At 36.6% G+C, this 26,163-nt stretch overlaps 1 protein-coding gene across 3 annotated transcripts in view; it reads right to left on the reverse strand.

Moving 5' to 3' along the window:
• Positions 1-26,163, reverse strand: part of LOC105390716 (dual specificity protein phosphatase 22) — a 70,452-nt gene that overhangs the window by 17,816 nt on the left and 26,473 nt on the right. The window contains exons 1-7 of one of the 3 annotated variants that reach the window (XM_048631516.1): positions 12,073-12,128; positions 10,894-11,018; positions 9,035-9,206; positions 8,413-8,566; positions 7,848-8,027; positions 7,203-7,395; positions 6,352-6,471 (exon numbers count right to left, since the gene is read on the reverse strand). In XM_048631516.1, the coding sequence (XP_048487473.1) occupies positions 6,414-6,471; positions 7,203-7,395; positions 7,848-8,027; positions 8,413-8,566; positions 9,035-9,206; positions 10,894-11,018; positions 12,073-12,087 (897 nt within the window). In that variant the 5' untranslated portion in view covers positions 12,088-12,128 and the 3' untranslated portion in view covers positions 6,352-6,413. Of the gene's footprint in view, positions 1-6,351; positions 6,472-7,202; positions 7,396-7,847; positions 8,028-8,412; positions 8,567-9,034; positions 9,207-10,893; positions 11,019-12,072; positions 12,129-26,163 lie in introns of those variants that run through there. The other 2 variants (XM_048631515.1, XM_038116687.2) reach the window with 2 other exon arrangements.

Below are 26,163 nucleotides of genomic sequence, written 5' to 3' on the forward strand. Positions count from 1 at the left end.
GATAACATTAACGACAAGATTCTGAATGTTTGTCTGTGTTACCTACCCCCTGACTTACCTCATGAATACTTAGTATCTTTTTATGATAACGTGCAAAACATAATTTTGAATGCTAATGAAAATAGTAATTTTCTAATAATAGGGGATTTTAACACACCTTATATCACGTGGTCAGCATCAACACATGACCCAACTGTTTTATTACCCTGTGATCCACGTGATCGTAAAGCTAATATGTTGGCCCTAAATCTTTCTTTATGTAATCTCTCTCAACATAATAATATACCTAATCAAGACGGACGATATCTGGACCTTGTACTATCGAACTTGCCTAAAATAGCTGTCTATGGCGCACAGCCCCTCACACGTGAAGATCGCTTCCACCCTCCACTTGCCATTGATGTCTCAATCGTAAAAACAAGCAAGCCTTTGCGTCCATTACATAAGAAACGGTATAATTATCATAAATGTAATATTGAAAAGATTAAACTAGCATTGAATAACATAGATTGGAAACAAGTCTTGTCACCTAATAATATTAATGATTGCTTAGATAGATTTTATGATGTGCTTTACGGGATAATTAAGCAACATACTCCCCTTTGTAAAACCAACCGTGGGACTTATCCTGTATGGTATTCTGATAAACTTGTAAGATGCATTGAAGAAAAGAAAAAGTTTCACAAACTATTTAAACTCTACAATAACCCGCGTGACTACGACACCTTTTCAATGTTACGAACCAGGAGTAAGAAACTCATAGATGAATGTTACAAAACTTTTATAAACTCGGTTGAAGACTCTCTTGATAATAATATTAAAGGTTTCTGGCGTTTTATTAACGGTAGAAAGGGTCATGTCACAATACCTCTGACAATGACATACGATAACCAAACTGCGTCCAATGGAAAAGACATCTGCGAGCTTTTCTCCGCATATTTTGGCTCAGTTTACGAAAATAGTACACCTGTTGGCGACTTTGAGAGTGACATCAGAATTGAAAACACTAATCTTTCCAATATCAGTATAAGCAGTCATGACATTCTCACGAAAGTAAAACAACTAGATTCCAATAAAGGTGCAGGGCCTGATGAAATCCCACCCTCTTTCATCAAAACATTCGGTAAAGAACTTATAGGTGCACTGACTATAATATTCAATAAAAGTCTAACAGCTGGGGTATTCCCTTCCCGTTGGAAAATTGCTCATATAGTCCCAATTCATAAGTCAGGTGATAAGTCAATGTGTGATAAATATAGACCAATCAGTATTCTCTCTTGCATGGCGAAAATATTCGAATCTTTAGTTTATGACCGTATCTATCATCACGTCTCACCTTTCCTGTCACAAAAGCAGCATGGGTTTATGAAAAATAAATCTACAGTAAGTAATCTTTTAGAGTATAAAAACTACCTATGCAGTGCTTTTGCAAAAAACGGACAAGTCGACTCAATTTACACAGATTTTTCTAAGGCGTTCGATAAGGTGAACCATGAAATCCTATGCTTCAAGGTCTCCTGTTATGGTGTGCATGGTAGCTTGCTCAGGTGGATATGCTCCTACTTGCATTTGCGGTCTCAGTTAGTTGCAGTAAAGGGTTTCTTGTCTTCTCCTATAATTACGACATCTGGAGTGCCCCAAGGATCACATCTTGGGCCCCTCTTGTTTATAATATTCATAAACGACCTAATTGACAGGCTCAATTGTCCCTGCTTACTTTACGCTGATGATTTGAAGGTTTTCACTTCTATAACAGATTTACAAGACTGCAATAACCTACAAAGAGATCTTGATACGATTTCAGAATGGTGCACCGTTAACCATATGAAACTTAATATCACTAAGTGTTCAGTTATAACGTTCACTCGAAAAATTAACCGTATCCTATTCAACTATGAACTTAGTGCTCAATCTCTTGAACGTAAAACTTTAATTAGAGACCTCGGGGTTATGTTTGATGAACAACTGACATTTAGACATCACTATGAGTATATTGTTAACAGGGGCAATCGGCTGTTAGGGTTTATTGTAAGATCTACTCGCAATTTTAGAAATCCTCATAGTCTCCTCTATTTGTATTATAGTTTAGTAAGAAGCATATTAGAGTACGCTTCACCTATATGGTCTCCTTGCTACATGGTCCACACCACAAATATTGAAAGAGTGCAAAAAAAGTGCCTCAGAATTTTAGCCTACAAACTGCATAGCACTCGATCACTTAACAGTTATAAAGCTAGGCTGGGAAAATTTAACGTAACTTCTCTTGAAACTCGTCGAACACAATGTGACCTTATGTACTTGCACAAGATTATCCATTCACGAATAGATTCACCAGCACTTTTATCGTCAATGAAAATTAATACTCAGTTTAGAACACGTAAGCCAAATTTGTTTCCACTTGAAGTCTTCAAAAATAATACTTCTTATTATAATCCTTTAGTAAGGATGCGTCGCACGTACAACACTTTATCCAATGAACATAACATAGATATATTTGACTCTAACCCATGTCGTTATCGACGATCTATTCTAAATATCCTCAACGATCATCAATAAAAATATCTTTTTTTGTAATTTAAATTTAGGTCATATAATATGTACTTTTTACCTGTATTTACTTATTTGTTAAAATGTAATATTTAAGAACATGTTTCTAGTTTTAATCATGCTGTGTACACATGTTTTGGGTTATAATCTAGAACAAAATACTTTTTATAACACTTTTATTTATAATGATTGTAACCTGTTTTGTGTGCCTTAAAATAAATAAATAAATAAATAAATACAAAATTAGACTGTGTGTTACTTGTCAATCTAGAATATGAATATAGTGACCTGCATCATGTTTTGAAAAACTGAATACTTAGTTATCCGCCAGTGTCACAGCCTTCATCTAATCTTTTCCAGTAGCTGATGAGGCTGAGATATTTAGTAAAATTATCTTCCCTTCAAGCACCACTCCTCGTTCCAAGGACTAGATGCCGCGCCAGGTGTTGCAGGCCGTGTCGTCGTACAGGGCTGACTGAGCAGGTCCTCGAGGCTCCAGGGTCGGCTGCTGCATTTCTGAGGTCAGTCCAGAATTACATACCCTAGTCAGCATGTGCTGACCTGAGCCCCAGCGGCCTGGATCGATATTCTACATTTTACAGCTTTTAAATATTGTTGCAAAGTATTTCACTGGTTCCATCCATTCGGCTAGTGTATGTTAAAAATATTGCCTTGACAATAACAAGATTTTGATCAATAATTACTTATAAGTATTGCTTTCGATATGTATAAATACCTACCTATATGTTTAGGTACATACCTTCCATAACTTTCTGACAAGTCAGGAATAATAAGGAAGTACTTAAGTCTTATGTATACTTATACCTTTCTTTTTAGTATATCTATTACTTAGAAATCTATGCATTATAAATTTATAGATTCAAATATTTATCTACTGATATACTCATCAGTAGCTTATGGGTCACAGTTGGTTTTCTCTCCACCATGCGATAATAAACACATCTCACAATGTTTAACTAGGTTTCAGATAGGCTCAGACTACATAATAGACGCATTTTTCCTGAAATAAAAATGACATATTATGTATCTAGCCTATCTGAAACCTAGTCATTTCTGCATGGTGATATTACAACTGAGGCGCGCGGGCGACTCACTCTATTTATATAGGCACCCGCACCTTGCAAATTAAAGGTGGAGAGAAAAATGGACTGTCACTGTGACCCTTATGATGCCGAACACGGAGAAAGTCGAAACGCCATATCTCACAATGTTTAACTAGGTTTCAGATAGGCTAGATACATAATATGTCATTTTTATTTCAGGAAAAATGCGTCTATTTTCACCCAAATCACAACTGGTATTATTAATCCTGGAACTCAATATGTAAGTTAATCTCAACCTTCGAAAAAAGTTCAAGTATCCAAGTTGTTACTCCATATTTTTTTTGGTTAAATGCTGTCTCTCGAAATCTCTCATGTAATTACGTGATCGAATACACGATCTGTGATTAATTCTATAGCCTCAATAGCATCAATATATCTAATTTTGAGTAGCTAGAAGTATATTTGCAAACAAAAAAACTGTCACTTAACTTTAAGAGGCCGAAATTTCACCTCCTAAATTTAAGAAGTCCCTAACGGATTTAAGTGACAGTTTGTCAGTGGTGAAAACCATTTTACGCTTAGGAGATCTTTAAAATGAGTTAAAAGTTTCCTAAAATTTAGGATTTCTTGGTGAAAACGGGCATGAGTCAGTCAATGTTAAAAATTAGGTTTTTTGGACATTAATATCTAAATTACCGTTTGAGATACGCTCATGAAATTTAGAACACATAATAATATGTATCTCGTAAGTCTTAATATGTGCCAAATTTCATACGTTTATATTAAATAGTTTTTTATTTATGAGGGGGTCAAAAGTGGCTTGAAATGGTTCGTGTAATATTACACACGGTGCGGGTCGCCAGTTCTGTTTCTCGAACTTGGCTTGACACGCTACCGCGTGTCTAGATATTACGGCTTCACTTAAGCAACACCAGAGCGAGTTGCAGAACAAAGAAATAGTCGTAAATCAAATGAATTTCTGTTTTGTTCACAAAACAGTGGGTCAGAATGTTATCTACATAGCTAACAAATCGTTACTAAGTAAAAAATCTAGATTCTTGGTTTATAGAAAACAAGGTTGTCTTTTCAGCACCGATGTCATTAAAAATACACCATAGCGTTCAATGTTCACGTGCATTTTAAAGTATAAGTACCAATAAAAATTATATAGTAAAAATAAGTGCAAAAGTCTATAAAGTAATTACGAGTTAGGCCAAATTCAGATATCTATATGTATCCGTAAAACGTATAACACCCCTGAGACATATTATAAAAACACATACAATAATGCTGACTAGGGTAAGTAGTAAGTACATACGGGGTTTACGATAAAACACACACTTTTCATATTCATAGCACACTCGTAGCGTGCTACGCGTTGGCGTAGCCGCGTAGGCGTGCTACGTTTCTCGTAGCAAATTCAGTTTTTTCTTTTATACATGAAATCTTCTCAAGGCATTACTAACTGATGGGTTATTTTCAAATTTGTAACATAGGTTAATATAGGTACATACCTACCTTGCAAAAAATTCAAAGTAATACTTACTTACCATAAAAAACGATGGCAAATACATTCTAATGTAGCGATACCGTTAAACAATTTTCACATTGCATACTCGTAATAGGATATCTATAGGCTATTGGTATCTAAAATAATCTAATCAAGTTAGCGATGATAGTGCACTTTTCTCTTTGTGAGCTTTATTGACACTCGCGAGCAACGAAAAAGTTTCACAAAATGCCGACACCCATGTCCCAATTTTTAAAAATATTTAATTTAAAATTTCATCCCATTTATTTACGTTTTTAGTTAGTAATATTCTGTTCTGGTAATGCACTCAAATATTGCAGACGAGTAACTTTGTAAGGCGGCACAGACGATCAATTATATTGCGCAATAATGACAATTGTGCAATATAATTCATCGTCTAGATTGCGAAAACGTCATTTGTATGAAAAACTTATCGCACAATAAATATATTGCACAATATTATTGTAGGTCTGGGGTCCTCCTAACATGTCACTGGAACTTTTTCACTGCTCGTGAGTGTATTTTAAACGTATAACTAGAACAGTGGTCTGGTTTTCATTTCTTGTCGGTAATATGAACTTTAATAACCCGAGTTCTTATAATTTTATAAGGTTAACTTAATTAGTGTCAGTAAGTATATATATTTTTTTATAATATTAACATTTTCAGGATTCTTTTATGTTTGCATAACGGCAATAAAATTTACATTTATAACAATAAAAATTTCACGGCTAAATTATTTTTCCATGGTCCATATCTTGCATCTTAACTTGTGGTAATTATATGTACTTATGTAGCAACCTAGCTACTTACCTTATTATCATGAAAACGCCAACACTAAAACGGTAACTTTACAGTTTAAATGTAGAATAATATTTCACTAGAAGAGGTAGTTAGACAGTACGTGAGATGAGTTGCAAAGTGAAATTATGATAACAGACAAAATTACTTATGCTAACTACGCCCAAGTGTTAAGAGCCCAATTTGAATATAAAGATTTAAAAAGAGATTTCGTCTTTTATTTAGGATTTGTTTTGCTAAAAAGTTAGATAGAATGTTGAAGATTCTAACAGTTGGTAATAATACTGATAACAGATAAATGGTACAATAAATATGAAGGTACACAGTTACTACATAGATACGAAGATAAAAGAACACATGACTAAAAATCTAGCAAGTAACAAACAGAACCAAAGTAAAACGAATAACCTGGTGAATGTGACAAGGTGCTATGAAAAGCCTGGTCTGCGCTGGTGGTCCATGGCACGGGGCTACATGGAGGCAGGGTCCCACTGCACTGACGGTATCATCCATGCACACCCACCCTTCCTACACCATGAAACAAAACACAATGGAAATGGTAAATGGGTAAAAATAAACTAAAAATTGTATACATGTGACCGTGTGAAAATGGATCCGTGGAGGGAATAGTTAAGTACAGAAAAACGGTTTGCTAGCCAAACGGGTGACCCAAATTATTATGTAACTCTATAATTATAACACCGATCCATTTAAATGAGTCAGCCTACTCTGTACCCACCCCTGTTTTTTTGTTCCCATCATTACTGATATATCATGATTCCCCGTAAAAGTTATTTTCCATCACTGTAACCATTTTCTAGCCAAGTCGGCCTTGACATACGAGAGTTTTAATTAATTCATGTAACAGCTTCGTTACAGCGCCACCGCGGCTCTGAATGAAAGGTATCGATTGATTCAATGTTCGCGATATTGCATGGACGTGTTGGAAATGTGCATCATATTCAATCAACTATACGACAGGATGTCCATTAAATAGTGGTCCAATGGTAGGGAGTGAAACTGAAAAACTCTTGTTCTGGTCCACTATTTATGGGACACCCTGTATAGTTAAATGTATTGCTCTAAAAACCTTAAAATAAAACATACACACAGTGATACGTAATCACTTAACGCGTGTACGACGACGCTGACGCTAATAAGCTATATGTAAAAGCGTGGTCTTGAAAAAAATTGCTCCAATCACAGCTCACAAAACGTAGCACGTCAATTGGTGTACATCAAATCCCAAGAGATCTCACCTATGAGTGGTATTCCTATGCGGCGACCCTGGCGGCGAGGTGGCGGGGGACAGCGCGGGGGTGGCGGGGGCGGAGGCGGCGCGGCGGCGGGAGTACTCCGTGCCGCCCACCGCCATGGCCGTGCCGCCGCCGATGGGGTCCGTCATGCGAGTCATGCTCATGCCTGATGCTGAGCGCGTCGGCCGGGAGGTTGCTGGAGACAAGACATGGACTTGTGAGAGACCAGGGGGTGACTCTATATGACAAAAACTAAGTTTCGGAGAGCTGCTGCGCGAGCCACTACTCTATCTGATTGTAAGATAGCTCTCATTCGTTCGTTTTATCCCTATTATCATCCGCATCTATTTGCCATTATTGAAGATCGCAGTATTGAAGGCATAGGTACATTAGCTGCGGATAGTTCCATACTCAAATACCCGCAATGCGCGTTAGTTTCATTTAGTTGCCAACGACTCGAACAAAACGAAGACGATTAGAGCAGCGTAAAGGGCTTAAGGATGTCCTATTCTAATCTGTGAATAGGCTTGGTAGCCTTTGTTGCCTATAATCGTTGGTACTAGAAGCAATATTTACTTGTAAGGACCAAAGACAGTTAAGAGTGATATCTATGGATAACTAATTTTCAACGACCGGCATGTTACTTACCCCCAGTATAGCTATAGAGCCCAGCTGGCGAGGACCGCGGTCGGTACCCGGATGCAGTAGAGGTGGTGGAGAGCGTGGACGGGGAGCGGCGCATTCCCACGGGGCTGGACTCGAGAGAGCTGGCGGCTGTGGAGGGGCGCCGCGTGCGGGGTTGCCGCTTCGAACCCGTCCGGCACACCCCTGGAAGGTTGTGGAGGTTCATTGAGGTTTATGTAACACAGGCGAGTTAACTTGATACCTGGTTCTTGGCTAGATACCAAGTTATACTCACCCGGGTAGCGAGGGGTACATAATGAACGATTAATGGATTTTACAATCGGTGGACCCTTCAAGTTCTTCCTTATAATTTACGTCGTTTCGGCATGCAAGGATTCGATTGGGAATGCATTTAAACGAAATTTGGTGCAAGTTGTTGTGACACGAATGAGAAAGTTTATAATCTATCGTCAAGCTGATGTTAATCTCTTACCAATTTCAATACGAGTGCCCAAGTATACATACAATCAGTGCAATAACATTTGCCAATACTCCTTAAACCCACCTTACACATAAAGCTACATATTACCGGTAGGGCACTGGCGTCCCATGGCGCACTTGCCCTCGCAGATGGTCTTCTGGTTGAGCATGGTCTGGTAGGAGGCCAGCATGACGCGGCACTCCGCCAGGTCTCGGTCTGATAGAGCCAGGGACGGATACCGCTCTTTTATACGACGACGCTCCTGGGGGTGATAGGTTTTAGATAGATTTATGCTGTATTGCCGGAGGACCTTAAAACAAAGGTTAGTTACTTCGTGCTACTCAGCAGATCATTTCAGAAACGATTATCAAAAATACATGAATTATTGGCTGATCATGAAATACGATAAGTCAGGACTGGGTTTCGTACATCTAGCGTATCTAGCTCGCTAAATCGGAACGTTATACCACAAAGCTTCGAGTTTCAGGTAGTTTCGGCCCCAGACGGATGGATGACACATGGATCCATCAATCACCATAAGGCGCCCCGCGCACTATGCATCCTGGCAGCGCAGCCAGGTTGCGGCAGCCACTAAAATATATGGGAATTCGTGGCTACCTAGCGCATAGCGCTCCTATACAACGTCATATCATTTTCCGACTGCCGCAACCCTAACTAGATGCCAGGTTTTTAGTGCGCGAGGGGCCTAAAACACCCTAATTTGTCATACCTCGACCAGCTTGTAAGTCTCGAAGTCCTGAAGCTGCCGCTGGAAGCCGAGGTTGGGGTTGGCGACCGCGCGCCCCGCCCTCACCACCTTGAGGGCCTCCCGCCACGTCAGCGGAGTCACCGACATGATGTAGGCCACTGCCACTGTCACGCTGCGCGACATGCCCGCCAGGCTGCCGGGAGGGTAAATAATAGTAATTATCATTTGTTGCAGACATCAGCAGTGGCCCAATGTTATAAACTAAACGCATAAGTACATTTTAAATTTAAAAACATAAAACAGTAAACTAACTTAAATTCTAGTATAATAATAGGGATATTAACAGGGGATTTAATAGTCTGTTTCGCCTCCCTAAAGACTCAAGTGCCTGTTTCACATCGTCTGGGTAAAAGTACAGTTGTTTGTATGATAAAAAATATGCTGTGATGGTTTTCTATCCACAGATATACATGGGAAAAATGCAATAAATTTATGTATTACTTTATCTTGTTTGAGAAACAGGTATAAGCAGTAAAAGTAAGTGAGTAGTTTGTACTTGCTTATAAAAATCTCTCTGTGAAATACTCTATCTGTAGATCGGTAATATCTGTGAAAAGCAGCATTTTATTCCCTCCACTTGAAGCCGTGACTACAAAGCCGTTCCACGGAAGTGCTATATTTGACCGAAACTACAATATGGCGGAATGTAGTCTCCAGCTATTCAGCATTCGACACGTTGAATATGCAATATTCAGCTTTTCATGTGTGCACTTGTGGAGGTATTTCGTAGATGAGCTTCGGAGTTCTCGTTTGTAAAGTTTTATTCCGTAGCGGATTCTGAAGCTGCACAGGTAATAATACCCTATATCATTATTATTTTTATTACAGTTTTGTTGGCCCACGACTATACCTTGTTTCACGGACATCTGACAGGACCCTTAAATACATTCGAATATGGGTAGTTTTTGTTTGTATCAGATGGTTTCCCCGTTAAACATGGTATAGCCCCTTGACACGTATTTATCTGGTAGTAAAATTGTATTTGTATTTTACTAAAAAACACAATATCCGTTTACTGACAGTACCTATTTATGTAATAAATTGGTAATAGTGTTGGGTAGTTTGGTAAACCCTATGGTTACGAAATCAAATTAATTTCGGATTAGTAATTTTTAAAAATATATGTAATATCATTAGGTAATCTTATACTTGAGACTTGAGTTGATGAGATCACAAGCTACAATTCCATAATATCCTAAGGATCAAATCTCATTTCAGATGCAAACTTGGAATAGTAGGTCGGACTTCGGAGCAAATTCGCAAGATTCACGAGTTTCATGACTGACATAATGAATTCGGAGAGTTTCAGGAAACGTAGGGCAAATATTGACTCCGGTCCACGGTCATCCGCTGGATAAACTTAGCTCCTACCTGCAGAGTATCTATCTACACGTACATAGGCATGGCGGTAGATACTGTTCTGTCACAGTTGATGCACCAATATAAAAAAATATTGTATTGGAATTTATGTGAATATTACCAAGATCGATGGTAACCACAAATTCAAATGTAAATGCAGCTTGCCAGTAGCGATGGCACGGGTTAAAATGCTCTTTAGCATACCTAGCACGAGGCGCAAGACGCGCAAAACAAGGCAAATCTTACCCCGCACACGCTCAAATCGCGTGACCTGGAGTCTTGCGCCCCGTGTTAGGTATGAAGATCTCGACATCATTTTGATTGAGATGTGATAATAATGAGTAAGTTTACAGTATTTTGAAAAGATGACTCAAGAAACTATTTCAAACGTACAGCAGTCCGCAAAACAGAAAATTTTATATTTATAGTATTTATACTTTAGAATTTGACTTTCACTTTACCAGTGTATGAGCACGTGTCCGTCGCGCAGACGCGCCGCGTGGATGAAGTCGTTGCACAGAGAGAAGTACTGCGTGAGGTTCTGCTCCGGCGAGTCCGACGCCATGATGCACAGGTAGTGCTTGTCCTGGAGACAAATGGGGACAAGTTAGCTAGTGTTGAGTAGTAAATAGAAAAAAAGAAAGAAAGAAATATTTATTTGACACACTGAAACAGAACAATACGACAGAAAAATAAACAACAAAAAAAATAAGAGAATACTTAATACATATACAGAACAAACAAACAAAGGCTACCCAGAGTGTCAAAACGGCACCAGCTCAGCATATGCTGTGGATACACAAGTACACATAGAATCAGTTAGTTCTATGAAAATATCGGTCCGAATAATTATGTGGCAACCCTGATTTGGAAGTAGCTTTGCTCCGGACAATCCGATGCCATGATTGAAGCACAGGTAGTCAGGGTAGTAAGGGTTAAAATTTGTCAGTGTTAATAGGTATTGAAAATGCTGGTCGGCATATGTTAGTGACAACCCTAAAGTCTGCTTTTTAGCGTGTTGGTGACTAACCTTAGTCTAGTTGTAAAGGATGATTCAACAGTTTTATTAATTTTCCATTTCACTATGTTAGCGTTTCACTTTGTACTAGGTAGGTAGATCCTAAGTAGACATAGGATTATAGCTTACGCCTTGTATAGGTACGTTACGAAATACCTATATTATTTTTCCATTACCTACTGACGCAATGAGGGGAAAAATATTTACGTAGTCAATATTTGCCACATCTGTTTGGGAAGAATAGGTAATCTTTTTCTTGCAATGTTTTCTTGTGAGTCCGCATGAACCGCGCCCAGCCCGTAGAATGGAGAATAATACCTTAATACGAATAAGATTAGGTACAAGATTGATAAAATGTAAAAACTTCGGTTTGTTTTATTTCTAAATAAAAACGAAACTTTTTGGATAAACTGTAAGGAAGTTGAGACATGTAAAATTTATAAAAATAATTCAAAATAAAGTATCAAGTACCTACAAACTGTCTTACTTGCGTATAATAATTATTCAATTTTCAACAAGAAATAAGTCAAAGTCTTATATATAAATCTTAGTTAAGTATTAACTTATTTTATTCTGAAATAAATTTATAGCGGAAGCACAGTTACAAAAGAAAAAGTTGAACCTCAAAGACTTCCATTAATCGAGAAAGCAAGTCACTCCGCAGGGCACGACGGATGACCTCGCCTGTACTTCTATCTTCATGTTGGTTCGATCGGTTTTATATGTGCCAAGTATCGATGTAACTCCCTTAATTGAGGTTAGGTTTTGATGGTTAGTCGGTGTATGCCTCGTGTATGCCTATGATAGCCCACCTTCTTTGTGAGAAACCTGTCACAGGTACCTTCCCAACTTAACAAATTAATAATTATTATTTGATGTTAAATTTAAAATAAGTATGTGCTTCTATTTGACTTTTGATGACTTCTTGGGAACAGAACAGAACGCACAGCAGATAACATTTTACGACAGCAAAATCACAGTCGCAGAGCTGCAATTTTACCTCTGCGAACTTTCGAGAAACGGTTCTTTTTTTCGGCCTGCATTACGTAAAGGGCATTCCCGAGGCAGGGTTGCTATTTATGTGAGGTGAGGTAAGCGGCGTGAATAATTACATTTCACGGCGTTGAGTGACCCCCGCCGACCCGCCGACCCCCACTGCAGTGACGAGCCAGAATGTTGTGGGGTGACTTTTTATCGCCGCTGTAGTAATCAAGATCAGTATGACAGCTTTTTATCGACCTGTAATTAATGTAGCTATGATATCCTTAGATTGATGAATTGGTTAAGTATAGTAGGTATGCGTGGAAAGTTCAATGCATGAGTACATATTTAATGCAAAATGACCTGAATGTTGTGATTATTGAAGATACCGAAAGTGAACTAAATTATACAATATTTATATTTAAAATGTATCTGTTTCGAACTAGTTACAAAAACTACTGATAGAAAAGGTCTTTTATCCTTTTATCTCATAAATTCTATCCGAAATTATACGATTAATTTCAACAATATCGTCCACATCCAATTCGCAGAAAAGACTCGTTACCGCGAACAGCCAGTGAACACAACACAATAACACGAGTGGACCAATCAGCCGGCGCGTCGAGTTTGTTAATGGCGACCGACATCACATCGGTAATTCGAAAATTGCTGCGAAATTCACCGAAATTCAGGTGAAACTCGATGCGGCTTTAGATACATTATTTCAATGGCTTTGTATTTAATCCCTGAAAAGATCACCCACGCTGCAACTTTTTTGTGATCATGGTTTCGATTTCATGAGAGAGAACTTATCTTTTATCTTCACTACGATTCCGTGCGCCATAGTTATTTTATTACGCATCAATAATGAATATCACGTACTTACGGTATAAAATATTCTAGTGATAGAACGTCACGTTCCTCTTTATCTAGAGATACTTTCCTACCAGAGCACCTTGACAGTAACTGAAAGTTATACGCAAACTCACAGCAACCGGTAATAGCCGTGGAGAGGTGAACGAAGCACGAGTTATGGCCGTTTCTGGACAAATGGGGGTCAAATAACCCGCTTTACGAGTCTTCGTTTCCATCAGGGATGTGCGAAACGATGATGCGTAGATGTAGCAGTAAGAAACCAATAGAAACAATTCATTTTCATAGCCTTCCAAATTACACTTGAATGAAAGGTAGAGATCTTATCCGTCACGCCACCGCGTCCCCTCTTTTCTAATTAAGTACGAGTATGTATACTTCTATTAATTTGGACTGAAAATTTATCGAAAATGGCGTACTACCCGCAGACGGTGGACGACGTAGCCTCGTCTTACTTTTTGTGTGCTAAAGTTGTTAAGTGCCTAAAATAATCCAAGAACAAGACTCATTTAAGTATCAACTCCCTAAGTTCCACCGTTAAGTTTTGAAAACAAATATTTGTCTTCAATAAAAGTCGATCTCGTAGCTGGAATTCCAATTTCCTTTTCTCAATATCGAAATCGGACAAATTTGCCGTCCCGCGGCCCTCTTGTGCTACTTTTGAGTGTAAACTTATATTAATGCAATAGAAATCCTTAATATACTTACTAGATAATGCAGGTTACTATGTTTTTTCGCTCTATAAGTACAAGTAAATAAAAAAAAACATCTGTTGAGGAAGGTCCTGTATAGGCTGTAGGCAAACAGTATAGGTGCTTATGTACTTATAATCTTTATTTTCTTGTTTATTGAAGCGGCGCTTTCATACACCGTAGTTTTACCTCAGGGATTAATAATTCCATCGTATTATTGGTTTGAATCTCTTCAGACGATAATTCATCCTCAAATTCAAAATTCAAATTCAAAATGTTTATTTCGTTAACAATAATGGTTTACACAATCTACAGGGTGTTAACTAGAATGCGTTTGAGCGGGAAATGGGGGTTAGTATTAGTCTAACCAAGCACGTTTCTAAGAAAAAAAACATCAGAATCTCGAATATTTATGTTTAAAGTCTAAAGTAAAGTGGAAAGTTTTACCTTAATCAAAAACATGGTCACCCTACACAAACACATAACCAATGAGACATTCGATTGCAAAAGAACACACACTGTAAATTTGTTATCAACTTCACTTTTCATAATCTATTTGATGTAACTATGATTGTAATTAATTACACAGTAGGTAATAACAATTATTATATAAAATTGAAATTATTCATGGTGATTAATGACATACTAATCAACAATTAAACAGCTGATTGTCATAAAGTTTGATAAATCGTACAGAATATAATTTATGACTTTCTAGGAGCTCAAAACAATAATTAAACCTTTTTACTCAGAATAAGGTAAGCGTTTAGTATTCACCCTTGATACTTACCACATTTTATTTTTCTTTTATTACCTAAAGATGCGTACAGACCGGCCCAACGAACGTCCACCGATGGACATTTATCATACATAATACAGGGGCAGATTGAGCAACGAAGGTCAACAAAACCCGTTCGTTGGCGTTCGTTTGGCCGGTCTGTATGCAGCTAAAGTTAAAAGACCACAATGCATAACAGGATGATAACAGGGTCTACTTCAATGACGAATTGGTTTACTTACACTCGCTCATCTCGATTTGTGTTGTGTACTTGCGATTGAGACGTCTTTGATGACGAATAGTACGGAAATCCTCATAATAAGTATGGCCTCACTTTAAATACCAGTAGAATAATAACAATCTCGCGTATCATAACCATCGAGTATTTATGATAGTCATTACCTTCTCTGTGGATCTAGTCTGTCAGTCAGTCATTGTTGTTTACTTGTTTACAATCATTTTTTACAAGTAAACAATTATTACCTAAAAGGGAAAAGGTACCTACAATTCTATCTTTTGATTACCAAGCCTTGTTCCTCATTTCGTTTTATGTTGTGCTGTGCTGTGAATACGTGTGACCTATGTTATGAAGCATAAAATGAAAATGTTCTGTATTCATAAAAGATAATTGTGTATCAATAAAGTGATACTTATGGAGTAAAATGGAATGTCTACAATGGATTGGGTACTTTGAGTACCCAAAATCTCGGTAGGTACCTTGACGATGTGGCTCCACGAGTGTGGTGCAGATGCACGCATACTTTTTTATTGACCTTGGCTTTGAATTGTTTGGCCTTGATCTTGGCTTTCAAGTTCATGGTCATTCTGTCAAACGTACCTAAACCTGAATAGGGTGACTATGAAATTTTAAAATGTACTAAATAAAACTGTTTTATGTTGGTCAGCTTAAAGCAAATAAAATACGTTTTTTAATGTCTTATCGTGTTCAGTATCATCAGCTGTATCTACCATTTCCCGCTCCAACGCAATTAAGTTAACACCCTGTATAATCAAGTGCTGAGACCAACCTAGTAGGCTATGTAATAACCTGTGACAGGAGGCCCCGCTCTTCCATATCTCTAGTAGGTACTTAATTATAACAAAAATCTGGTGTTTAATAATAATACAGTGAGTAAAAATAACTTTAAGATCCTTTCACAAAAAAAGCTGTAAACCAAACCAAACCAATAATGATTAAATTCTTTGCTATGTTTTTGAAATTATTTTACAAGTACCGCGTAAAAACTTCCTTTCTTTCCCTTTGAACTTGAATTATTCACATTCGGGCGAGTTTTTCAACAAGATGGTAAACGGTATGATAAGTGCTCACATTAAAAATGCTACATTTTCCTCAAAATAAACGTGAAATAAAAACTTTTTTCGCTAGAGGTCCTTGCTGAACATTATGTATCTAAGATAAAAATTAGCTAAACCTAAACGTGGGGAGGAATTAGCGATCATTTTAAGGCTGATTTTTCAATAGTCAGATACTTAAGGGTCGGCAATAGGTAATCGAGGGTTGGCATTGTCATAGAATTATATAGTAAATGATGCTCTACAGCCTTGAAAAAAATCACACAGGTAGCCGAAGAGTCTAGCTAGGTGCTGAATCATTCGAATTTAAGTTAATGCTTATGGATAACTGTAAATTAAATCTGAAAAATCACTAAATCACACTCCCGTATTGTAACAACTGTGTCGTAATTATCAAGAATTTTCATATAATTCTTATCAAGTTATAAAGATAAATGCTTGGACTAGGCGCTAAATACCTTGTTTTTTAATGAACACACACCTATTTTGTGTAAATTAATCCCAAACTTGAGCAATTTTTTTCCCTCAAATCTTCATACAAATATCTATGGCGGCTTTCTGTGTTATAAAATCATAAACACAAGCGACGTTTGACTCAGTCGGCCGGTGGCCTCCAAAGAAGGGTCACGTCGGTTTAGGCAGCACTGACAGCTCGCGATCTTTTCGTGTACAGATACAAAATCACTGCACATTGGTTGTCATTGCACTTTTTCAACTTTTATGACACCAACATAATTTGATTTGAAATTGAGGAAGCATAATTCTTACACTATATTCAATACATTAAATTAAATCAGATAGTGGGCACTGTTCTCAAGTGACATTACAGTCTCGTAAAGGTCCGATGAGGAGCAGGAATATAGCGAATGGATCTAAGTGATGACAATACGTAGGAACATTAGGTTAGGATTCATCAAAAACACAGTCTCATGGTACTGGTTGAGGAATGGTCTCGTGAGGATCTGATGAGGGCAGTAACAAGGTGGTGACTGAATTTTATTTCAAAGATGTTAATAGCTAAAAGCATCGAGTTTGGGCTATTAAGTATGTTTTTCAGAGAGACAGAAAGATATTTTAGGTTTCCTCTGGATTAGTTAGGTTTACTGGGTTTACTAAATTCATTCGTAACGTAAAATTGATAATGACGGAAGTTCTTCTATAGACAGTACCTAGTTACTAAAAAAACCAACGATAGATGGCGTAATTTGCAGAAGTACCTATCTAGTCACCCTGTCACGGGGTGACTTCGGTTGGTAACTCAGAAAAAAATACTATATGTTATTGCATCAATAATAAAAAAATCAAGAAAATATTCAAAGTTTCCATCCTCGCACACAAATCACAAACTCATGCCCTGTTCTAGGAGCAGGGTCTACCCTAGTGCATTTTCATGACCACTTTTCGGTTCTACCTTTTTTGGCCCAAGATTTATTTGCCTAATCTCGTATTGCATAGTAACGTTTGGTTAAAGTCTCGTTTCGCCGAAAATCGTATCAAATTCAAATTTCAAATTCAAATGGTTTAATCGACGTAAAATTTTACAATTATTTGTCGATAGTCATCTACCACCATTTCACAAAGGCCCCGTCATTGAGAAGGAAAGAAATGGCGAAAGAAACTCCTCGAGCATCTTTTCAACTTTTTCCTTATAATCTATTACAATTTTTACTTATATCTAGTACCTACAATTTTACTTAAGTACCTATATCCATTTCATTTTTTCAATAGCCTTAGCTGAGGTGGACAAGACCACGCGTTTTTGTCGTTTAAATAATCATTTATACTCTTTACTACATAATGTAGCTTTAACATAATTCTTAAATTTTTGCTCAGTAAGGTTTATTGCTTCATTTGATAATTTATTATAAAAATAGCCTAATAATAGGTTTATACAAAGTAATAATATTTGTTTGGCTTTAACTTTGACGGAGCGTCTCTCTATAGCGCAAACTGGTGCCTTGTATTGTTTCCGCTGTTTGGAAAACGCTCAGCTCCGCTTCGGTTTTGATGAACATGTGCACCTAACACGCTCCTCCTCGCTTTGCTCGTCGTCGCACCTATCTTTAGGTTTCGATCTCATGGGGTTTGTAATAATTATTGTATGTGTATTATAAATGTATGTTGTATTGCTCGTTAACTTTCGATTTTTTAATCATTCAATATCGTGATTTTCGGGATGTATGAGAAAAAATACCACAATTTGTACATTTACTACATACTTAATATATTATTTATTAAGATAACATTAGGAGAAACAATATTATACATAGGTATAGACGAACATACATTTGAGCAAACGAAACTTAGGTGTTTAAAGATTGTGCCTAAAGAGTTTTAGACGAAACGAGCCTTATGCCACATAATTCTTGGCAAAGTGATGGTTCGGCCAAAAAAGTTTAGACCATACGAGTTATGCGAAATGAGTTTTGGTCAATAAAGATTATGCGAGATGAGGGGAACCGCCACTTTTCACTTGTGTCCCACCGGTTTCGGTGCTCAGCGGAATAGTACCATTAACCATTATTATTCTGAGATATCATCACTTCTTATTCTGAGTTACCCAACATAAAAACACGCCATCTATTGAAATAATTTTTTAATTAGGATTTGTCTATGGTGTGGTCCCCAAATTTAAGGGTAAAAGCAAAATAATTATATTTTAACCTTTTTTTATATCTCTTGTATTAAAAGACCAATTCAACGATACCCTACCTACACCATCAAAATAACCGGAAAAAATATCAGCCCCAATTTACTTGTATGGGAGAGGGAGTACTTACCCCAATATTTTTTTGGGGTACTCCCCATATCTATGCGAAATATCAGCTTGATATCTTTACCCATTTCTGAGAAAAAGGGCGGTGACAGACAGTCAGTCAGACAGAGGGACAACAAAGAGATCTTATAACGGTTGCTTTTTTCCTTTTGAGGTACAAAACCCTAAAAATAAGAAAAAATATTATTCTGCTACCAAAAAATATACTTACAAACATACAAACATACAATCGAAAAATATTACCCTCCTTCTTCGGCAGTCGGGTAAAAACAAGTGAGACAGGGGGTCATTCTGAACTTTTGTTCTACGAGTTTTAAAAATTAACAAAAAAAAAACTTTTTCATAGAAACTTTGATGACACGTGACTTTTTACCATGGAAAACGAATATTTTTTTTCGCGAATTTGCAAAACTCGTTGAACAAAAGTTGTTCAGAATGACCCCTTGAGTTGTGTCATCGCCTTTTGGCTTAGTATACCCTTAGTATCTACACTTTAATACCTGTAGTTACCTTTCTACAAGTAAGTAAATACTACATTTGTTTAGAAAGCTAATCGGGTTCCGAGTATGGAGAAAAGTGGCACCCCTATTAATTTCTACTCTTTCCTGGTGCTTACCAGTGTAATTAAAAATTATACTTACCCTCAAATCACTACTTGAAAATAATTGTCAATAAAGTTGGCGAGTAAAAGTTTATGACCCACTGTGCAAACTTACATGTGTGCGTGTCACTGCGTGTGCTGTGTGAAGAGCATTGAAAACCCAAATTTGGCGGGGCACGTCACCCTGTACGGGCCCTTAAGGCTGTCACTAAAGCTGGAAGAAAATCAGAATCTGTCAAATCTAGTGAGGGGGGGTTGAGGTATGCGGGGCGTTCTACGGACAATGACATGAAATTTTAACATAGTACTCGAAAACATAAAAGTGAAGACATGCCACTTTGTTAAAAATATACTAAGTAAGTAATATTGTTTTGTGATACGAAAATATTTATTTTTATTTGAAAGTATTTTTAATATTTAATAATTAATTATATATAAAGTCGTACCCGTGCCGATATTTATACAGGTTGTTGCAAAAAGGGTTTAATACTATGCCGAAACCTACGTGTGCAGCATGTTATTGATGTTATTTCTAAGCCAGGAAATGAAATCAGAATCAGTGGCGGATTTACAAATTTGCCGCCCGTAGGCCATTAAAATTTTGCCGCCCCTACTGATTTTTGAAATTTAATTCCGTTATTAGTACGATTGTGAACTTAATTATATTTCTGTCATTTATTTACTAGATTATTTTAGCAACCCGCTATGTAATTTTTAAGAGTTTAATGTTGACCTAATAAGTTTAATTTGACAGGCAAATAAAAAAACCTCGACTTTAAAGCGTACATCTGTAACTTTTAAACGGCTCAATCGATTTTTAGCAAACATATTGTCTAAGAGCACTCTTCCGTAAAACACATGTGATACAAAGAAAAACTAAATTGAAATCGGTTCATTCGTTCGGGTGTTATGATGCCACAGACAGACACGTCAATTTATAACACCCCTCTTTTTGCGTCAGGGGTTAAAACAACAGCATGTACTAATCATAAGGTGGGGAAAGGCATGACTTAAAAATACCTACACTACAGACAAAATAATGAGTGGTCAGTAAACATTGCTTTTGTAAAAAAAAATGCACTTAACAGTTTAAAAACAATACAAAAAAGACAATGAAATAAATTTATAAGTGCTTAAGTTTTACATTATTGTCTTTCGATATTTGCAAAATCATCAATGAAAAATATTTCATACAAAAATACCACAATACAGGCTCTGCCTAGCTTGGGGTTGGATGGCCGTGTGTGAGATATCCCCACATATTTATTTATTTATTTATATATTGTGTATGAAATATTTTTCATAAGTTCTTGCTCTATGCACAAAAGAAATAAAGCATTATGATTTTCTTAACTTAAAGTAGATCATAGGTAGTTTTTAACCCGTTTTAAGCAAGAAAAACTTCTCTCACCTGAACAATTTGTCACCGATGTACCATGCGAAGTGCAATATCCAAGTTTGGATAAATAATAATATGCCCAAATTCTGTTTTCGCAGAAGAATAGATAAGGTAGGTTATTCCGAAAGGTTTTTGGGTGAGTTGGATACATGTTCGTATTTTGTCAATTTATGATGGTTGGGTCATTTTGATTCATGTAAGGACGCTTTGTATACTTGAATATAATACCTAAAACTCCGTTTAAAAGACTTCTCTAAGTACCCACGGAATACGTGAATATTTTAGTTTCATAAGCTGATATTTTTTAAAAATGAGTTTTAGTTTATTTAAGCTAAAGGACCATATATATTTTTCGATCAGCTATAACCTTGCAAAAACTCATTTCGAAATATTGCCTACAACTGCCCAGAAGTACTTATACACATTTATATGATATTTATAAATCGAAATTACCCAATCACCAGAATTTCATAATAAAATGTTCCAATATTCGGAATTACCCTAATCAGCTAATTCAGGAAAATACAAAAAAAATGAGCTTGGTTTTTTTAAATTCCGAACGTAGTGAACTAAAACGACCATCTTTTGGATGAAAAAACAATCTGTTAAATAACTTAACTGATTTCTTAATTACCGGTGTGCGGGTAACTCCGAAAATTAAAAAATGCGGAAATTTGCACTTTTTTACTAATTTTACGTTTTAACACGCACGCCCGGTCCTAGCGCCCTGAGTCAACCCAAGCGAGGTACAAGATTAAGTTGCCGTCAAGGTGAAGGTTCCACGGTTTAAAGTATGGCTGCTTTTAGAAGAAATCGGCAAAAATCGGAATACCCACCTGGTGCTTATGTAATGATCCAGAATCAAATCGTTTTCGTATTTTATAATCGTAATTTATTTGTAATTTATACATGGATAGTGTACACGTATAATAATAAAAAAAAAATTAAAAAAAAAACTATTTGCCAAATTTGCCGCCCTTCTCAATCTGCCGCCCTAGGCACTGGCCTTTTTGGCCTATTGGTAAATCCGCCACTGATCAGAATGTAAAAAAATCGCGAAAATATTATCAGAGTTTAATAGTTCAGGGTGTTGTATTAAACTCTGCCCCCGTGTGAGGTATATGAATAGTAAATAAAAAAAGTATAGTTAGCCGAAAGGGCGTTACTCAGGCGTCACTCGGAAAAACTTTTATCCTACGTAATTTTTTATATTCGTGAAAAAAACGCTTCTTCATATAATTTTTTTTGGTCACGTGACCTTTTATTTAGACGACCTGTTTTTTTTTGGTGTTTCAAAAGCAGAACAGTAGTTTGCAGAACTCTGCATATACAGGGTGTCACAAAAGGTTACGTAGCTTGCAAAGGTATATGGGGAGGTCACCAGAAAAATAATAACATGTAAGTACCCCCGCAAGGGAGTACATTAGTACAAGGCGTGAGTGTGTGTTTTTTTTTAAGTACTTATGTGTATTTGGGATATGATAGAAATAATATTTTTGTTTCTTAAAAACCAAAAAATTTACACCTTGCTGCGCTCTTTTGCTCACTGTAAGTACACCTACAAATATTGCTGTATTAAAAAAAACGGTTTTGTAATAACGATTATAAAAAAAAGGTTATTTTCATGTCAAGGAGTCATTTACCTAATTACGATTTCACTCAACAGCAGGTGAACTGAAAAAATAAGTTCTAGTTCTATCATCACTTTAGATCGCAAACATTGTAAACATAGAATGAAATGGGTATGTCAAGAGTGCTTGAATAAGCAACCAAAGACCGGTAATACTAATACTCCTGTACGCAATATTAAGGGGAACGAAGTATACGAAAGTTGTGAAAATATTACAAAACGAAAGCAATCAAAGACATCTACAGTGGCAGTCATGAAAACGGGACCTGCTGGTCACCAGCCACAACCTGCTGCCTCCGTACCTCAGCATACTGAAACTCTCTCTTTTGATGATAAGCTACTGTCGGCTATAAGCGATCAAGTTCTCAAGGCCATACGATTAGAACTACCTAGTATGCTATCTCAAATAATAAACCGCGAACTAGCCACAATCTCCTCAGAACTAAAAGAAGTTCGTAAATCAATGGAGTTCCTCAGTGAAACACATGATGAGATGAGAGCAACTATAGAGAATTTAACTAAGAACAACCTAGAAGTTAAGAAGGACAATATAAGGCTGCAAACTTCAATACATGAACTATCGGACCGGCTGAATAATATGGAACAGCATATGCGAGAGAATAACCTGGAATTACAGGGAATCCCTGAACACAAGAATGAGAACTTACCTAACCTTCTCCAACAATGCTCCACAGTCATTGGGCATCAGCTTCACAGCGGAGAGTTGATTTCTTGTGTACGAGTGGCGAGGCAAAACAAAGACGGTAAATATCCACGGACAGTTATTGCAAAGTTCAAGAGCTCAATGTCACGGGATGAGTTTTTCTCGGCGGTGCACAGATATAACAAATCAAACCCCAATAATAAGCTTAACACCTCATTACTTGGACTCGCAGGAGACAGAAAACCTGTGTACGTATCAGAACATCTTTCTCCAACTAATAAGTCACTGCATGCTGCAACCCGGCAGAAAGCAAAGGAACTCGGGTATATGTTTGTTTGGGTACGTAATGGTTTCATCTACGCAAGAAAAGAACAAGGATCTAGGTACATTCTAATAAAAAATTATGAGAGTTTAAAACTAATTACTTAAATAAATAAATTATGCTTAAGTATTTTTATGTATATATAGGTAAATTATGAATATTATGCACAGATCTAATAAATACAAATGGCTATCTCAATTTACTATCAAAATATCAATGGCATGAAAAGTAAGACTACAGATATTCATAACAATATTCTATGTAATAACTTTGATTTAATATGTCTATGTGAAACATGGCTGAATGATTCAATACTGTCATCCGAATTGTTTGATGATAGATATCTCGTCATACGTCGAGACCGTGATGCAAAATTTCATAAAAGATTTAATAAAAGTGACGGTGGGGGTGTATTGTTTGCATTGGCTAAGGGGCTTGACTTTGTTGTAAGAAATGATTGGCAGTCGTACTATGTAGAGGATTTATGGATACAGATTAAATTAAAAAAATGTACTATTAACATCTGTATTGTGTACTTAGCAGACTATCTACCAAATGAGATGTATATTGAGTTCTTGAGCAAGTGTAGTGTAATTTTCAGTAATAATCCAAACAATAATAATCTAATAATTGGTGATTTTAACTTGCCACTTATAAACTGGACACCAGACATGAGTAGTCCATTGCGGTGCCATTGTGAAAAATCACGATCGTTGTATGATTTTTTTCATTTGAGTAATTTGAGGAACTTGAATAGTGTATTGAATACTAATAAAAGAATTCTTGATTTGGTTATAAGTGATATTGACAATGGTATTGTAATTAATAGAAGTGTTCCCATTAGCCGAGAAGATGTTCATCACCCACCTTTAGAAATATTATTTACTAATAAAGAAAATACATTACAAAATGCAATAATTGAAAAAATATGTTTTAGAAAGACTAAATATGAGGAATGTATAAAAGAAATTGAGAACTTTGAATGGGAAAAGCACGCCAGTGAGTTAAACTGTGAGGATTTTCTTCAATTATTCTACAACACTTTGTATACGATCATAGAGAAATACACCCCAAAAACTAAGTCTAGAAAGAGTAATTACCCTACTTGGTTTTCAATGAGTCTTATAAGGATCATAAAAGAGAAAGCTAAATACCATAATCGCTATAAAAAGTTCCGTAATCCTCGTGATTATGATTGTTTTTCCATGCTTCGGTCACGAGTCAAAGATATGATGAATGATTGTTTCAGGATATTTCTTCAATAGAAGAGGATTTGTTGCTGAACATTAAGTCTTTTTGGCGCTATACTAAAAATAAACGAGTCACTAATAGTATTCCAAACCGCATGTATTATAATGATAGAACGGCTACGACTGGTCAGGATATCTGTAATTTGTTTGCAGACTATTTTTCCACAGTCTACAGTACTAGCGCGGCAGTGAATTATACTCCCGACTTTCCCAGTAGGCACCATTCAATCTCCTCTATTGAATTTACCGAGGAACAAGTATTATTAAAGTTAAAGAATCTAAATCTTAATAAAGGAGCAGGGCCCGACAGCATTCCTCCTGTATTTGTGAGAGTTTGCGCAACTGTCTTAGCCAAACCATTAACTTTAATATTTAACAAATCGATGTCCTCTGGTGTTTTTCCGGCACTGTGGAAAATAACAAAGGGAACCCCTATATTCAAATCTGGAGTTAGAAATAATGTTGAAGATTATCGACAGGTAGGTATGTATCCTCAATTGTTTTGCCAAAGTATTTGAAGGCCTTATATATGATCAACTTTACGTATTCTTAAAGCCGATTCTAAGCCTAAGTCAGCACGGATTTGTGAATGGTAGGTCAACGAATTCGAATCTTTTAGTTTATACAACATTTCTTTGTAAATCTTTTAATGTGAACAAACAAGTGGACTCTATATATACAGACTTTGCTAAAGCATTCGACCGGGTCAATCACTCAGTACTGTTATCAAAAGCATACCACCTAGGTATTCACGGAAATCTACACCGATGGATAACTTCTTACCTAATGAATAGAACTCAGTTGGTTTGTTTGAATGGATTCGACTCAGTTCCGTTTATAGCAGAATCTGGCGTTCCTCAGGGTTCCAATTTAGGACCACTGCTTTTTTTGTTATTTATAAACGATCTGCTCTATAGGTTTGACAGCAACTGCTTAGCATATGCAGATGACGTGAAGATATACCGTCCTATAAACAACATAGATGATTGTGAAATTCTCCAAAAAGATATTAATACTATACTGAGATGGTGTGTGGTTAATGATATGAAATTAAACAATGAAAAATGCCTAATCATTACCTTCACAAAGGCAAGGAATCCAATCAAATATACATATCAACTTCAAAATATAGATATAAAACGGGTAAATGTGGTAAAGGATTTGGGTGTTCTGTTCGATGCTGGATTGTCTTTCAGAGCACACTATGAGTACATGTGTTCGAAAGCAAATAGGATGTTATCTTTTATACTACGTCTTTCAAAACCATTTAAAAGAACAGAGTCACTTATAATATTATATAATTCTATAGTAAGGACAATTCTGGAATACTGCTGTTCTGTTTGGTTTCCGATTTATCAGGTCCATATAGACCGGATCGAATCCATTCAGCGAAGATTTATGAGAGCACTAGTATCAAGACTTGGTCTAAGGCG

The sequence above is a fragment of the Plutella xylostella genome, chromosome 29, assembly GCF_932276165.1.
Source record: "Plutella xylostella chromosome 29, ilPluXylo3.1, whole genome shotgun sequence".
Taxonomy (NCBI): domain Eukaryota; kingdom Metazoa; phylum Arthropoda; class Insecta; order Lepidoptera; family Plutellidae; genus Plutella; species Plutella xylostella.